Genomic DNA, 17,157 nt, shown 5'->3' with positions numbered 1-17,157 from the left:
AAAATTATAGTTTTTGAGAAAAATTGAAATTTCGGTTTTTTACAAATAACATGTACTTTTTTAGATCGAAAATTTTGCATAACTTTTTTGGTATTAAAGATAGAGCTTTCATTTAAAAACTGTTAAGTACTCCTAGCGAAGGGGCACCTTTCGCGTAATTATCTAAATTGAAAAAATTATAGTTTTTAAGAAAAATCGAAATTTCGGTTTTTTACAATTAACATGTACTTTTTTAGATCGAAAATTTTGCATAACTTTTTTGGTATTAAAGATAGAGCTTTCATTTAAAAACTGCCAAGTACTCCTCGCAAAGGGGCACCTTGTACGTAATAATCAAAAACTAAAAAAATTGTAGTTTTTGAAAAAAAATTTAAATTTCGGTTTTTTACAATTAACATGTACTTTTTTAGATCGAAAATTTTGCATAACTTTTTTGCTATTAAAGATAGAGCCTTCATTTAAAAACTGTTAAGTACTCCTAGCGAAGAGGCATCTTGCATATAATTATTAAAATTTAAAAAATTATAGTTTTTGAAAAAAATCGAAATTTCGGTTTTTTACAATTAACATGTACTTTTTTATATCGAAAATTTTGCATAACTTTTTTGTTATTAAAGATAGAGCTTTCATTTAAAAACAGTCAAGTACTCCTAGCGAAGGGGCACCTTGCACATAATTATCAAAATTGAAAAAATTATAGTTCTTGAGAAAAATCGAAATTTCGGTTTTTTACAATTAACATGTACTTTTTTAGATCGAAAATTTTGCATAACTTTTTTGTTATTAAAGATAGAGCTTTCATTTAAAAACTGTTAAGTACTCCTAGCGCAGAGGCATCTTGCACATAATTATTAAAATTTAAAAAATTATAGTTTTTGAAAAAAATCGAAATTTCCGTTTTTTACAATTAACATGTACTTTTTTAGATCGAAAATTTTGCATTACTTTTTTGTTATTAAAGATAGAGCTTTCATTTAAAAACAGTCAAGTACTCCTAGCGAAGGGGCACCTTGCACATAATTATTAAAATTGAAAAAATTATAGTTTTTGAGAAAAATCGAAATTTTGGTTTTTTACAATTAACATGTACTTTTTTGGATCGAAAATTTTGCATAACTTTTTTGTTATTAAAGATAGAGCTTTCATTTAAAAACAGTCAAGTACTCCTAGCGAAGAGGCACCTTGCACATAATTATGAAAATTGAAAAAATTATAGTTCTTGAGAAAAATCGAAATTTCGGTTTTTTACAATTAACATGTACTTTTTTAGATCGAAAATTTTGCATAACTTTTTTGTTATTAAAGATAGAGCTTTCATTTAAAAACTGTTAAGTACTCCTAGCGCAGAGGCATCTTGCACATAATTATTAAAATTTAAAAAATTATAGTTTTTGAAAAAAATCGAAATTTCCGTTTTTTACAATTAACATGTACTTTTTTAGATCGAAAATTTTGCATAACTTTTTTGTTATTAAAGATAGAGCTTTCATTTAAAAACTGCCAAGTACTCCTCGCAAAGGGGCACCTTGCACATAGTTATCAAAATTAAAAAAATTATAGTTTTTAAGAAAAATCGAAATTTCGGTTTTTTACAATTAACATGTACTTTTTTAGATCGAAAATTTTGCATAACTTTTTTGTTATTAAAGATAGAGCTTTCATTTAAAAACTGTTAAGTACTCCTAGCGAAGGGGCACCTTTCGCGTAATTATCAAAATTGAAAAAATTATAGTTTTTGAGAAAAATCGAAATTTCGGTTTTTTACGATTAACATGTACTTTTTTAGATCGAAAATTTTGCATTACTTTTTTGTTATTAAAGATAGAGCTTTCATTTAAAAACTGCCAAGTACTCCTCGCAAAGGGGCACCTTGCACATAATTATCAAAATTGAAAAAAATATAGTTTTTGAGAAAAATCGTAATTTATGTTTTTTACGATTAACATGTACTTTTTTAGATCGAAAATTTTGCATTACTTTTTTGTTATTAAAGATAGAGCTTTCATTTAAAAACAGTCAAGTACTCCTAGCGAAGAGGCATCTTGCACATAATTATTAAAATTTAAAAAATTATAGTTTTTGAAAAAAATCGAAATTTCGGTTTTTTACAATTAACATGTACTTTTTTATATCGAAAATTTTGCATAACTTTTTTGTTATTAAAGATAGAGCTTTCATTTAAAAACTGCCAAGTACTCCTCGCAAAGGGGCACCTTGCACATAATTATCAAAATTGAAAAAATTATAGTTTTTAAGAAAAATCGAAATTTCGGTTTTTTACAATTAACATGTACTTTTTTAGATCGAAAATTTTGCATAACTTTTTTGTTATTAAAGATAGAGCTTTCATTTAAAAACTGTTAAGTACTCCTCGCAAAGGGGCACCTTGCACATAATTATCAAAATTGAAAAAATTGTAGTCTTTGAAATAAATCGAAATTTCGGTTTTTTAAATTAACATGTACTTTTTTAGATCGAAAATTTTGCATAACTTTTTTGTTATTAAAGATAGAGCTTTCATTTAAAAACTGCCAAGTACTCCTCGCAAAGGGGCACCTTGCACATAATTATCAAAATTGAAAAAATTATAGTTTTTGAGAAAAATCGAAATTTCGGTTTTATACAATTAACATGTACTTTTTTAGATCGAAAATTTTGCATAACTTTTTTGTTATTAAAGATAGAGCTTTCATTTAAAAACTGTTAAGTACTCCTAGCGAAGGGGCACCTTTCGCGTAATTATCAAAATTGAAAAAATTATAGTTTTTGAGAAAAATCGAAATTTCGGTTTTTTACGATTAACATGTACTTTTTTAGATCGAAAATTTTGCATTACTTTTTTGTTATTAAAGATAGAGCTTTCATTTAAAAACTGCCAAGTACTCCTCGCAAAGGGGCACCTTGCACATAATTATCAAAATTGAAAAAAATATAGTTTTTGAGAAAAATCGTAATTTATGTTTTTTACGATTAACATGTACTTTTTTAGATCGAAAATTTTGCATTACTTTTTTGTTATTAAAGATAGAGCTTTCATTTAAAAACAGTCAAGTACTCCTAGCGAAGAGGCATCTTGCACATAATTATTAAAATTTAAAAAATTATAGTTTTTGAAAAAAATCGAAATTTCGGTTTTTTACAATTAACATGTACTTTTTTATATCGAAAATTTTGCATAACTTTTTTGTTATTAAAGATAGAGCTTTCATTTAAAAACTGCCAAGTACTCCTCGCAAAGGGGCACCTTGCACATAATTATCAAAATTGAAAAAATTATAGTTTTTAAGAAAAATCGAAATTTCGGTTTTTTACAATTAACATGTACTTTTTTAGATCGAAAATTTTGCATAACTTTTTTGTTATTAAAGATAGAGCTTTCATTTAAAAACTGTTAAGTACTCCTAGCGAAGGGGCACCTTTCGCGTAATTATCAAAATTGAAAAAATTATAGTTTTTGAGAAAAATCGAAATTTCGGTTTTTTACAATTAACATGTACTTTTTTAGATCGAAAATTTTGCATAACTTTTTTGTTATTAAAGATAGAGCTTTCATTTAAAAACTGCCAAGTACTCCTCGCAAAGGGGCACCTTGCACATAGTTATCAAAATTAAAAAAATTATAGTTTTTAAGAAAAATCGAAATTTCGGTTTTTTACAATTAACATGTACTTTTTTAGATCGAAAATTTTGCATAACTTTTTTGTTATTAAAGATAGAGCTTTCATTTAAAAACTGTTAAGTACTCCTAGCGAAGGGGCACCTTTCGCGTAATTATCAAAATTGAAAAAATTATAGTTTTTGAGAAAAATCGAAATTTCGGTTTTTTACGATTAACATGTACTTTTTTAGATCGAAAATTTTGCATTACTTTTTTGTTATTAAAGATAGAGCTTTCATTTAAAAACAGTCAAGTACTCCTAGCGAAGAGGCATCTTGCACATAATTATTAAAATTTAAAAAATTATAGTTTTTGAAAAAAATCGAAATTTCGGTTTTTTACAATTAACATGTACTTTTTTATATCGAAAATTTTGCATAACTTTTTTGTTATTAAAGATAGAGCTTTCATTTAAAAACAGTCAAGTACTCCTTGCGAAGGGGCACCTTGCACATAATTATCAAAATTGAAAAAATTATAGTTTTTGAGAAAAATTGAAATTTCGGTTTTTTACAATTAACATGTACTTTTTTAGATCGAAAATTTTGCATAACTTTTTTGTTATTAAAGATAGAGCTTTCATTTAAAAACTGTTAAGTACTCCTAGCGAAGGGGCACCTTTCGCGTAATTATCAAAATTGAAAAAATTATAGTTTTTGAGAAAAATCGAAATTTCGGTTTTTTACAATTAACATGTACTTTTTTAGATCGAAAATTTTGCATAACTTTTTTGCTATTAAAGATAGAGCCTTCATTTAAAAACTGTTAAGTACTCCTAGCGAAGAGGCATCTTGCACATAATTATCAAAATTGAAAAAAATTATAGTTTTTGAGAAAAATTGAAATTTCGGTTTTTTACAAATAACATGTACTTTTTTAGATCGAAAATTTTGCATAACTTTTTTGTTATTAAAGATAGAGCTTTCATTTAAAAACTGCCAAGTACTCCTCGCAAAGGGGCACCTTGCACATAGTTATCAAAATTAAAAAAATTATAGTTTTTAAGAAAAATCGAAATTTCGGTTTTTTACAATTAACATGTACTTTTTTAGATCGAAAATTTTGCATAACTTTTTTGTTATTAAAGATAGAGCTTTCATTTAAAAACTGTTAAGTACTCCTAGTGAAGGGGCACCTTTCGCGTAATTATCAAAATTGAAAAAATTATAGTTTTTGAGAAAAATCGAAATTTCGGTTTTTTACGATTAACATGTACTTTTTTAGATCGAAAATTTTGCATTACTTTTTTGTTATTAAAGATAGAGCTTTCATTTAAAAACAGTCAAGTACTCCTAGCGAAGAGGCATCTTGCACATAATTATTAAAATTTAAAAAATTATAGTTTTTGAAAAAAATCGAAATTTCGGTTTTTTACAATTAACATGTACTTTTTTATATCGAAAATTTTGCATAACTTTTTTGTTATTAAAGATAGAGCTTTCATTTAAAAACAGTCAAGTACTCCTTGCGAAGGGGCACCTTGCACATAATTATCAAAATTGAAAAAATTATAGTTTTTGAGAAAAATTGAAATTTCGGTTTTTTACAATTAACATGTACTTTTTTAGATCGAAAATTTTGCATAACTTTTTTGTTATTAAAGATAGAGCTTTCATTTAAAAACTGTTAAGTACTCCTAGCGAAGGGGCACCTTTCGCGTAATTATCAAAATTGAAAAAATTATAGTTTTTGAGAAAAATCGAAATTTCGGTTTTTTACAATTAACATGTACTTTTTTAGATCGAAAATTTTGCATAACTTTTTTGTTATTAAAGATAGAGCTTTCATTTAAAAACTGCCAAGTACTCCTCGCAAAGGGGCACCTTGCACATAGTTATCAAAATTAAAAAAATTATAGTTTTTAAGAAAAATCGAAATTTCGGTTTTTTACAATTAACATGTACTTTTTTAGATCGAAAATTTTGCATAACTTTTTTGTTATTAAAGATAGAGCTTTCATTTAAAAACTGTTAAGTACTCCTAGCGAAGGAGCACCTTTCGCGTAATTATCAAAATTGAAAAAATTATAGTTTTTGAGAAAAATCGAAATTTCGGTTTTTTACGATTAACATGTACTTTTTTAGATCGAAAATTTTGCATTACTTTTTTGTTATTAAAGATAGAGCTTTCATTTAAAAACAGTCAAGTACTCCTAGCGAAGAGGCATCTTGCACATAATTATTAAAATTTAAAAAATTATAGTTTTTGAAAAAAATCGAAATTTCGGTTTTTTACAATTAACATGTACTTTTTTATATCGAAAATTTTGCATAACTTTTTTGTTATTAAAGATAGAGCTTTCATTTAAAAACAGTCAAGTACTCCTTGCGAAGGGGCACCTTGCACATAATTATCAAAATTGAAAAAATTATAGTTTTTGAGAAAAATTGAAATTTCGGTTTTTTACAATTAACATGTACTTTTTTAGATCGAAAATTTTGCATAACTTTTTTGTTATTAAAGATAGAGCTTTCATTTAAAAACTGTTAAGTACTCCTAGCGAAGGGGCACCTTTCGCGTAATTATCAAAATTGAAAAAATTATAGTTTTTGAGAAAAATCGAAATTTCGGTTTTTTACAATTAACATGTACTTTTTTAGATCGAAAATTTTGCATAACTTTTTTGCTATTAAAGATAGAGCCTTCATTTAAAAACTGTTAAGTACTCCTAGCGAAGAGGCATCTTGCACATAATTATCAAAATTGAAAAAAATTATAGTTTTTGAGAAAAATTGAAATTTCGGTTTTTTACAAATAACATGTACTTTTTTAGATCGAAAATTTTGCATAACTTTTTTGTTATTAAAGATAGAGCTTTCATTTAAAAACTGCCAAGTACTCCTCGCAAAGGGGCACCTTGCACATAGTTATCAAAATTAAAAAAATTATAGTTTTTAAGAAAAATCGAAATTTCGGTTTTTTACAATTAACATGTACTTTTTTAGATCGAAAATTTTGCATAACTTTTTTGTTATTAAAGATAGAGCTTTCATTTAAAAACTGTTAAGTACTCCTAGTGAAGGGGCACCTTTCGCGTAATTATCAAAATTGAAAAAATTATAGTTTTTGAGAAAAATCGAAATTTCGGTTTTTTACGATTAACATGTACTTTTTTAGATCGAAAATTTTGCATTACTTTTTTGTTATTAAAGATAGAGCTTTCATTTAAAAACAGTCAAGTACTCCTAGCGAAGAGGCATCTTGCACATAATTATTAAAATTTAAAAAATTATAGTTTTTGAAAAAAATCGAAATTTCGGTTTTTTACAATTAACATGTACTTTTTTATACCGAAAATTTTGCATAACTTTTTTGTTATTAAAGATAGAGCTTTCATTTAAAAACAGTCAAGTACTCCTTGCGAAGGGGCACCTTGCACATAATTATCAAAATTGAAAAAATTATAGTTTTTGAGAAAAATTGAAATTTCGGTTTTTTACAATTAACATGTACTTTTTTAGATCGAAAATTTTGCATAACTTTTTTGTTATTAAAGATAGAGCTTTCATTTAAAAACTGTTAAGTACTCCTAGCGAAGGGGCACCTTTCGCGTAATTATCAAAATTGAAAAAATTATAGTTTTTGAGAAAAATCGAAATTTCGGTTTTTTACAATTAACATGTACTTTTTTAGATCGAAAATTTTGCATAACTTTTTTGCTATTAAAGATAGAGCCTTCATTTAAAAACTGTTAAGTACTCCTAGCGAAGAGGCATCTTGCACATAATTATCAAAATTGAAAAAAATTATAGTTTTTGAGAAAAATTGAAATTTCGGTTTTTTACAAATAACATGTACTTTTTTAGATCGAAAATTTTGCATAACTTTTTTGGTATTAAAGATAGAGCTTTCATTTAAAAACTGTTAAGTACTCCTAGCGAAGGGGCACCTTTCGCGTAATTATCTAAATTGAAAAAATTATAGTTTTTAAGAAAAATCGAAATTTCGGTTTTTTACAATTAACATGTACTTTTTTAGATCGAAAATTTTGCATAACTTTTTTGGTATTAAAGATAGAGCTTTCATTTAAAAACTGCCAAGTACTCCTCGCAAAGGGGCACCTTGTACGTAATAATCAAAAACTAAAAAAATTGTAGTTTTTGAAAAAAAATTTAAATTTCGGTTTTTTACAATTAACATGTACTTTTTTAGATCGAAAATTTTGCATAACTTTTTTGCTATTAAAGATAGAGCCTTCATTTAAAAACTGTTAAGTACTCCTAGCGAAGAGGCATCTTGCATATAATTATTAAAATTTAAAAAATTATAGTTTTTGAAAAAAATCGAAATTTCGGTTTTTTACAATTAACATGTACTTTTTTATATCGAAAATTTTGCATAACTTTTTTGTTATTAAAGATAGAGCTTTCATTTAAAAACAGTCAAGTACTCCTAGCGAAGGGGCACCTTGCACATAATTATCAAAATTGAAAAAATTATAGTTCTTGAGAAAAATCGAAATTTCGGTTTTTTACAATTAACATGTACTTTTTTAGATCGAAAATTTTGCATAACTTTTTTGTTATTAAAGATAGAGCTTTCATTTAAAAACTGTTAAGTACTCCTAGCGCAGAGGCATCTTGCACATAATTATTAAAATTTAAAAAATTATAGTTTTTGAAAAAAATCGAAATTTCCGTTTTTTACAATTAACATGTACTTTTTTAGATCGAAAATTTTGCATTACTTTTTTGTTATTAAAGATAGAGCTTTCATTTAAAAACAGTCAAGTACTCCTAGCGAAGGGGCACCTTGCACATAATTATTAAAATTGAAAAAATTATAGTTTTTGAGAAAAATCGAAATTTTGGTTTTTTACAATTAACATGTACTTTTTTGGATCGAAAATTTTGCATAACTTTTTTGTTATTAAAGATAGAGCTTTCATTTAAAAACAGTCAAGTACTCCTAGCGAAGAGGCACCTTGCACATAATTATGAAAATTGAAAAAATTATAGTTCTTGAGAAAAATCGAAATTTCGGTTTTTTACAATTAACATGTACTTTTTTAGATCGAAAATTTTGCATAACTTTTTTGTTATTAAAGATAGAGCTTTCATTTAAAAACTGTTAAGTACTCCTAGCGCAGAGGCATCTTGCACGTAATTATTAAAATTTAAAAAATTATAGTTTTTGAAAAAAATCGAAATTTCCGTTTTTTACAATTAACATGTACTTTTTTAGATCGAAAATTTTGCATAACTTTTTTGTTATTAAAGATAGAGCTTTCATTTAAAAACTGTTAAGTACTCCTAGCGAAGGGGCACCTTTCGCGTAATTATCAAAATTGAAAAAATTGTAGTCTTTGAAATAAATCGAAATTTCGGTTTTTTACAATTAACATGTACTTTTTTAGATCGAAAATTTTGCATAACTTTTTTGTTATTAAAGATAAAGCTTTCATTTAAAAACTGCCAAGCACTCCTGGCAAAGGGGCACTTTGTACGTAATAATCAAAATCTAAAAAATTATAGTTTTTGAAAAAAATCGAAATTTCGGTTTTTTACAAATAACATGTACTTTTTTAGATCGAAAATTTTGCATACCTTTTTTGTTATTAAAGATAAAGCTTTCATTTAAAAACTGCCAAGCACTCCTGGCAAAGGAGCACCTTGCACATAATTATTAAAATTGAAAAAATTATAGTTTTTGAAAAAAATCGAAATTTCGGTTTTTTACAATTAACATGTACTTTTTTAGATCGAAAATGTTGCATAACTTTTTTGTTATTAAAGATAGAGCTTTCATTTAAAAACAGTCAGGTACTCCTAGCGAAGGGGCACCTTGCACCTAATTATCAAAATTGAAAAAAATTATAGTTTTTGAGAAAAATCGAAATTTCGGTTTTTTACAATTAACATGTACTTTTTTAGATCGAAAATTTTGAAGGCTCATATCTCGGCTTCTATATGAATTATCATGAAAATTCCAACGGTTTTGTCTTAGTTTCGTCCTTCTGAATCCAACGAGACCATCCGCAAGGTCGTAGCTTCTACGAGAGCCGAGATATGGCATTTTTGTAGCCCATTTTTGGCGTCAAAAACGGACGTCGAAAACGACTTTTTCAGGATTTTCAAAGTGCTCTCATTCCCTTAGTTCTGCTCGGATCCTGTTATAACCCGGTGTTTTCGTAATCTAGGTGATCAGAATAAGACGCTGGTATACTTAGTTTGACTTTGAAAAAAATCAATTTTTGGTGAAAAAATTTGATACGGGGGGGTATACCCGAAAAATTAAAAAACTCAAACTTTGAAGGTCGATATCTCGGCTTCTATGGGAGCTATCGTGAAAATTCCAACGGTTTTGTCTTATTTTCGTCCTTCTGAATCCAACGAGACCATCCGCAAGATCGTAGCTTCTACGAGAGCCGAGATATGGCATTTTTGTTGCCCATTTTTGGCCTCAAAAACGGACGTCGAAAACGACTTTTTCAGGATTTTCAAAGTGCTCTCATTCCCTTAGTTCTGCTCGGATCCTGTTATAACCCGGTGTTTTCGTAATCTAGGTGATCAGAATAAGACGCTGGTATACTTAGTTTGACTTTGAAAAAAATCAATTTTTGGTGAAAAAATTCGATACGGGGGGGTATACCAGAAAAATGAAAAAACCCAAACTTTGAAGGCTCATATCTCGGCTTCTATATGAGCTATCGTGAAAATTCCAACGGTTTTGTCTTAGTTTCGTCCTTCTGAATCCAACGAGACCATCCGCAAGGTCGTAGCTTTTACGAGAGCTGAGATATGGCATTTTTGTAGCCCATTTTTGGCCTCAAAAACGGACGTCGAAAACGACTTTTTCAGGATTTTCAAAGTGCTCTCATTCCCTTAGTTCTGCTCGGATCCTGTTATAACCCGGTGTTTTCGTAATCTAGGTGATCAGAATAAGACGCTGGTATACTTAGTTTGACTTTGAAAAAAATCAATTTTTGGTGAAAAAATTCGATACTGGGGGGTATACCCGAAAAATGAAGAAACCCAAACTTTGAAGGCTCATATCTCGGCTTGTATATGAGCTATCGGGAAAATTCCAACGGTTTTGTCTTAGTTTCTTCCTTCTGAATCCAACGAGACCATCCGCAAGGTCGTAGCTTCTACGAGAGCCGAGATATGGCATTTTTGTAGCCCATTTTTGGCTTTAAAAACGGACGTCGAAAACGACTTTTTCAGAATTTTCAAAGTGCTCTCATTCCCTTAGTTCTGCTCGGATCCTGTTATAACCCGGTGTTTTCGTAATCTAGGTGATCAGAATAAGACGCTGGTATACTTAGTTTGATTTCGAAAAAATCAATTTTTGGTGAAAAAATTCGATACGGGGGGGTATACCCGAAAAATGAAAAAACTCAAACTTTGAAGGTCGATATCTCGGCTTCTATGGGAGCTATCGTGAAAATTCCAACGGTTTTGTCTTAGTTTCGTCCTTCTGAATCCAACGAGACCATCCGCAAGGTCGTAGCTTTTACGAGAGCTGAGATATGGCATTTTTGTAGCCCATTTTTGGCCTCAAAAACGGACGTCGAAAACGACTTTTTCAGGATTTTCAAAGTGCTCTCATTCCCTTAGTTCTGCTCGGATCCTGTTATAACCCGGTGTTTTCGTAATCTAGGTGATCAGAATAAGACGCTGGTATACTTAGTTTGACTTTGAAAAAAATCAATTTTTGGTGAAAAAATTCGATACGGGGGGGTATACCCGAAAAATGAAAAAACCCAAACTTTGAAGGCTCATATCTCGGCTTGTATATGAGCTATCGGGAAAATTCCAACGGTTTTGTCTTAGTTTCGTCCTTCTGAATCCAACGAGACCATCCGCAAGGTCGTAGCTTCTACGAGAGCCGAGATATGGCATTTTTGTAGCCCATTTTTGGCCTCAAAAACGGACGTCGAAAACGACTTTTTCAGGATTTTCAAAGTGCTCTCATTCCCTTAGTTCTGCTTGAATCCTGTTATAACCCGGTGTTTTCGTAATCTAGGTGATCAGAATAAGACGCTGGTATACTTAGTTTGATTTCGAAAAAATCAATTTTTGGTGAAAAAATTCGATACGGGGGGGTATACCCGAAAAATGAAAAAACCCAAACTTTGAAGGCTCCTTAGTTCTGCTCGGATCCTGTTATAACCCGGTGTTTTCGTAATCTAGGTGATCAGAATAAGACGCTGGTATACTTAGTTTGATTTCGAAAAAATCAATTTTTGGTGAAAAAATTCGATACGGGGGGGTATACCCGAAAAATGAAAAAACTCAAATTTTGAAGGTCGATATCTCGGCTTCTATGGGAGCTATCGTGAAAATTCCAACGGTTTTGTCTTAGTTTCGTCCTTCTGAATCCAACGAGACCATCCGCAAGGTCGTAGCTTCTACGAGAGCCGAGATATGGCATTTTTGTAGCCCATTTTTGGCCTCAAAAACGGACGTCGAAAACGACTTTTTCAGGATTTTCAAAGTGCTCTCATTCCCTTAGTTCTGCTTGAATCCTGTTATAACCCGGTGTTTTCGTAATCTAGGTGATCAGAATAAGACGCTGGTATACTTAGTTTGATTTCGAAAAAATTAATTTTTGGTGAAAAAATTCGATACGGGGGGGTATACCCGAAAAATGAAAAAACCCAAACTTTGAAGGCTCATATCTCGGCTTCTATATGAGCTATCGTGAAAATTCCAACGGTTTTGTCTTAGTTTCGTCCTTCTGAATCCAACGAGACCATCCGCAAGGTCGTAGCTTCTACGAGAGCCGAGATATGGCATTTTTGTAGCCCATTTTTGGCCTCAAAAACGGACGTCGAAAACGACTTTTTCAGGATTTTCAAAGTGCTCTCATTCCCTTAGTTCTGCTCGGATCCTGTTATAACCCGGTGTTTTCGTAATCTAGGTGATCAGAATAAGACGCTGGTATACTTAGTTTGACTTTGAAAAAAATCAATTTTTGGTGAAAAAATTCGATACGGGGGGGTATACCCGAAAAATGAAGAAACCCAAACTTTGAAGGCTCATATCTCGTCTTCTATATGAATTATCATGAAAATTCCAACGGTTTTGTCTTAGTTTCGTCCTTCTGAATCCAACGAGACCATCCGCAAGATCGTAGCTTCTACGAGAGCCGAGATATGGCATTTTTGTAGCCCATTTTTGGCCTCAAAAACGGACGTCGAAAACGACTTTTTCAGGATTTTCAAAGTGCTCTCATTCCCTTAGTTCTGCTCGGATCCTGTTATAACCCGGTGTTTTCGTAATCTAGGTGATCAGAATAAGACGCTGGTATACTTAGTTTGATTTCGAAAAAATCAATTTTTGGTGAAAAAATTCGATACGGGGGGGTATACCCGAAAAATGAAAAAACTCAAACTTTGAAGGTCGATATCTCGGCTTCTATATGAATTATCATGAAAATTCCAACGGTTTTGTCTTAGTTTCGTCCTTCTGAATCCAACGAGACCATCCGCAAGATCGTAGCTTCTACGAGAGCCGAGATATGGCATTTTTGTAGCCCATTTTTGGCCTCAAAAACGGACGTCGAAAACGACTTTTTCAGGATTTTCAAAGTGCTCTCATTCCCTTAGTTCTGCTCGGATCCTGTTATAACCCGGTGTTTTCGTAATCTAGGTGATCAGAATAAGACGCTGGTATACTTAGTTTGACTTTGAAAAAAATCAATTTTTGGTGAAAAAATTCGATACGGGGGGGTATACCCGAAAAATGAAAAAACCCAAACTTTGAAGGCTCATATCTCGGCTTCTATATGAGCTATCGTGAAAATACCAACGGTTTTGTCTTAGTTTCGTCCTTCTGAATCCAACGAGACCATCCGCAAGGTCGTAGCTTCTACGAGAGCCGAGATATGGCATTTTTGTAGCCCATTTTCGGCCTCAAAAACGGACGTCGAAAACGACTTTTTCAGGATTTTCAAAGTGCTCTCATTTCCTTAGTTCTGCTCGGATCCTGTTATAACCCGGTGTTTTCGTAATCTAGGTGATCAGAATAATCCGCTGTTATAGTTAGTTGGAATTCGAATAAAAAAAAATTATGAAAAAATTTGAAAGAGGGGGGGGTATATAATTTCTTACTGATAAACAGTGTGGGGCGGGTGGGGGATATGGGTTGACTCACTCGTTCACATGTGAGCATATCTTTTATTCTCCAGCTCTCTCTGCAACGACCAGGACTAACTTCTCTTTCTAAAAATGACCGAAACAGTGGTGGGGGACGTATGTGCAGACATGTAGCACACTTTGTCATGGATCGCCTCCTTTATGGGCCCAGTATTCGGTCGGACCTGATACCTCAGTGGACGGTAGTGGTCGCTTTCTTTACCTACTTGATCAAGGACAATGTAGAGAGCAAACAGGTGGTTTTAATAGAAAACCTATTGGAGATGATTTTGGATGTCCAGCTGGACCAGAGCTGCTGGGTGCGGAAGGTCGGGGTATGCCCCGGAGAATTTGAATAAGGAGCTCGTGGTGCGGTACTGCAATCAGATACTGGGCATTTTAATGAACTGTTTGGATTATAACAATTTGGGGTAAGTTTCTTAACTTAAAAATTTTGAAAATTAAAAAAAAATATCAAACCACAAACAAAATATATAATGTAGCGAAACGACCTCTAAATTTGCTATAGTTCGTTCTATTAGAATATCGGGCGTCTTAAATTTTTTATTTATTTGTGGAAATGTGTGACATTCTTTAAACCCTACATTTCTGCTCGGAGTATTCGTATGATTATTACTTCGTTTATCACCATTTAATAAAGAAGTATGGCGCTTTTGACTCTGTGGTTCCGTTAAAAGGTTTTAATCCGGGTCAGTGCTTTTATTATTAATAGGTAAGGTTACAACTGTCCTGTTTCTTGGCTAGCAATTTATGTTATCTATTTTGTTATTAAAAGGTGTTAAAACTAAGCCCATAACTGAGGTGAATTAACTGAGATTTCCCGACATAAGTGGTTTCTTTGACATACGAACCCTCGGGACTAAAAATCCCATTACAATAAAAGTCCAAAAAAAACATTTATTGTTATAAGTTGCCCAAATGATGGGCAGAATGGCAGGTTTGGCAAATCAATAACTTCTTCCGAGTATTTGACACCGTTGAAAAAGAAGAAGAAGAAGAGAAGTAGCAGTAACGAGTGTGAGAGGGAAACGAGGTAGGAAAATGGACAGACAACCCTCTGGTTTCCTCCACTCCTGTGGGCGTCTCATTGTCTATCCCTTTCCCTCCCTCATTTCTCTCGCACTTTGGCTACATTCTACTTCTCTTCTCCTTCTTCCTCTTTTTTAAATGCCTGGACAAAATTATTGATTTTTTACAAGCAGTTGAACCCAAAGTTTCTTCTGCTTCTTCTTTTTCTTCTTCTTCTTCTCTCTCTTTTTCTTTAAAAACCTCAAATACCTGGATTCCGTTTACATATACTTACTTTGAATAAATCTCTACCATGAGAATTACAAATAAAACATCTAATTTTGGCAGTGACAATTTATTAATTGATTGATTTTATTGACCGGCAAGCTTTCCTGTGATTATCACAGACTTTGTTTCTGGTGATCAAATCTCGATATGGATTTTAATGAGTTTTTAGTCCACATTATCAATATTGTCCATTTTCTAAGTCAATTCAGTAAAAATTCCAGGATTTATTTCTTAATAAATAAATAGGACCCGAAGAAATAACTCGACAACGAGCTACTCAACTGTAGGTTCCTTGAAAGGTTCTACTCTTAATATAATCATTTACAAAATGATCGACCTATTCTTCCTTATCTAGGAACGAAAGCGAGCTGATCCTGGAGTCCCTGCAATCCTTCTCGAAACTCCTGAACAGTTTGCCAGGGTACAAATTCAGTTCCTTTCAAGTTACCGGAGCAGTGAGGATCAAGTTGCTATTCAGTCAAGAGGATCCACGTCTAAGGAGATCCTCGATCCAGTTATTAGGAGATCTGGCAACATCCTTTGGCCAGGAGACCAATTTGGAGGCATTCAAGGATCGAGTGAGATCCAAGGGAACCTCATCACTTTACTCTTGCATCTATGCGCTCCAGACGTGTATATTGTCAAGGTATGACTTTTTTGGATCATTTTACTCACTTAACTCATGCATGGACCCCATTTAGGCCTGTAAAAGTACAATGCAGAAGGTTGGCCCTTATCTGGATTTTCCGGAGGTATACCGCATGATCCAGGAGTGTTTGGGCGATGACACCGACTTGATGTTCACGGATTTTATTGGGGAGTTAATTAAACGCATGGTAAGTAAATGGCAGCACCTTAAATGTAATATTCATGCAGTTCGTCTGTGATATATTTTGAATTTAATTAGGGATTTATGGAATCAAAGATATCAAGGTTATTTGGGGGTCAAATCGAGGACGAGTTGGTTTAAAGGTGGCGTCTAAGGGCCAATCCCGCCCTTGTCATCGGTTTGTTCTACGCCGAACTACTACCCGAGAATAAACCGAAAGTTTCACTGGAAACTGTCTGTGATAAACTGAACAGACTGATGCAAGACGAGTCAGAAGAAGTTAGGATTAAGGCAAGTCAAGCTATATCGTGTTTGTTTTTATAATTATTGTAGAACGGAATGTGCTAGGGGGATAGTACGATTAAGTCTTTTAAATCAGTTTTTAGTAAGAAAATTTAAAAAAAGTCAACAGGGGTCAAAACTGACTTGTGGGTGGACTTTGTAGCTTATAAGTTTATCTCTGTCGCACTCATTGTAAAAAAAAACTTGAAACGTGGAAAAACTGAAATTTCACAAAGTTTATTAGTTTTAAAATTTTGCATAACTTTTTTGTTATTAAAGATAGAGCTTTCATTTAAAAACTGTCAAGTACTCCATGCAAAGGGGCACCTTGCACATAAATATCAAAATTGAAAAAAATATAGTTTTTGAGAAAAATCGAAATTTATGTTTTTTACGATTAACATGTACTTTTTTAGATCGAAAATTTTGCATAACTTTTTTGTTATTAAAGATAGAGCTTTCATTTAAAAACTGCCAAGTACTCCTCGCAAAGGGGCACCTTGCACATAATTATCAAAATTGAAAAAATTATAGTTTTTGAGAAAAATCGAAATTTAGGTTTTTTACGATTAACATGTACTTTTTTAGATCGAAAATTTTGCATAACTTTTTTGTTATTAAAGATAGAGCTTTCATTTAAAAACTGCCAGGTACTCCTCGCAAAGGGGCACCTTGCACATAATTATCAAAATTAAAAAAATTATAGTTTTTGACAAAAATCGAAATTTCGGTTTTTTACAATTAACATGTACTTTTTTAGATCGAAAATTTTGCATTACTTTTTTGTTATTAAAGATAGAGCTTTCATTTAAAAACAGTCAAGTACTCCTAGCGAAGGGGCACCTTGCACATAATTATTAAAATTGAAAAAATTATAGTTTTTGAGAAAAATCGAAATTTTGGTTTTTTACAATTAACATGTACTTTTTTGGATCGAAAATTTTGCATAACTTTTTTGTTATTAAAGATAGAGCTTTCATTTAAAAACTG

At 31.4% G+C, this 17,157-nt stretch overlaps 1 protein-coding gene across 4 annotated transcripts in view; it reads left to right on the top strand.

The window, feature by feature from the left end:
• The window catches only part of LOC126749554 (uncharacterized), a 56,595-nt gene extending 40,163 nt beyond the window's left edge, over positions 1–16,432 (top strand). For 2 of the 4 annotated variants that reach the window (XM_050459267.1, XM_050459266.1), the window contains exons 2-4: positions 15,412–15,702; positions 15,758–15,892; positions 15,964–16,431. In XM_050459267.1, the coding sequence (XP_050315224.1) occupies positions 15,412–15,702; positions 15,758–15,821 (355 nt within the window). In that variant the 3' untranslated portion in view covers positions 15,822–15,892; positions 15,964–16,431. Of the gene's footprint in view, positions 1–13,777; positions 14,171–15,411; positions 15,703–15,757; positions 15,893–15,963 lie in introns of those variants that run through there. The other 2 variants (XM_050459268.1, XM_050459265.1) reach the window with 2 other exon arrangements.
• The last annotated feature ends 725 nt before the right edge of the window (positions 16,433–17,157 follow it).

This window comes from Anthonomus grandis, unplaced genomic scaffold (genome assembly GCF_022605725.1).
Source record: "Anthonomus grandis grandis unplaced genomic scaffold, icAntGran1.3 ctg00000301.1, whole genome shotgun sequence".
NCBI lineage: Eukaryota > Metazoa > Arthropoda > Insecta > Coleoptera > Curculionidae > Anthonomus > Anthonomus grandis.
Note: the sequence above shows the minus strand (reverse complement) of the source record. Positions and strands in the feature narration are given on the sequence as shown.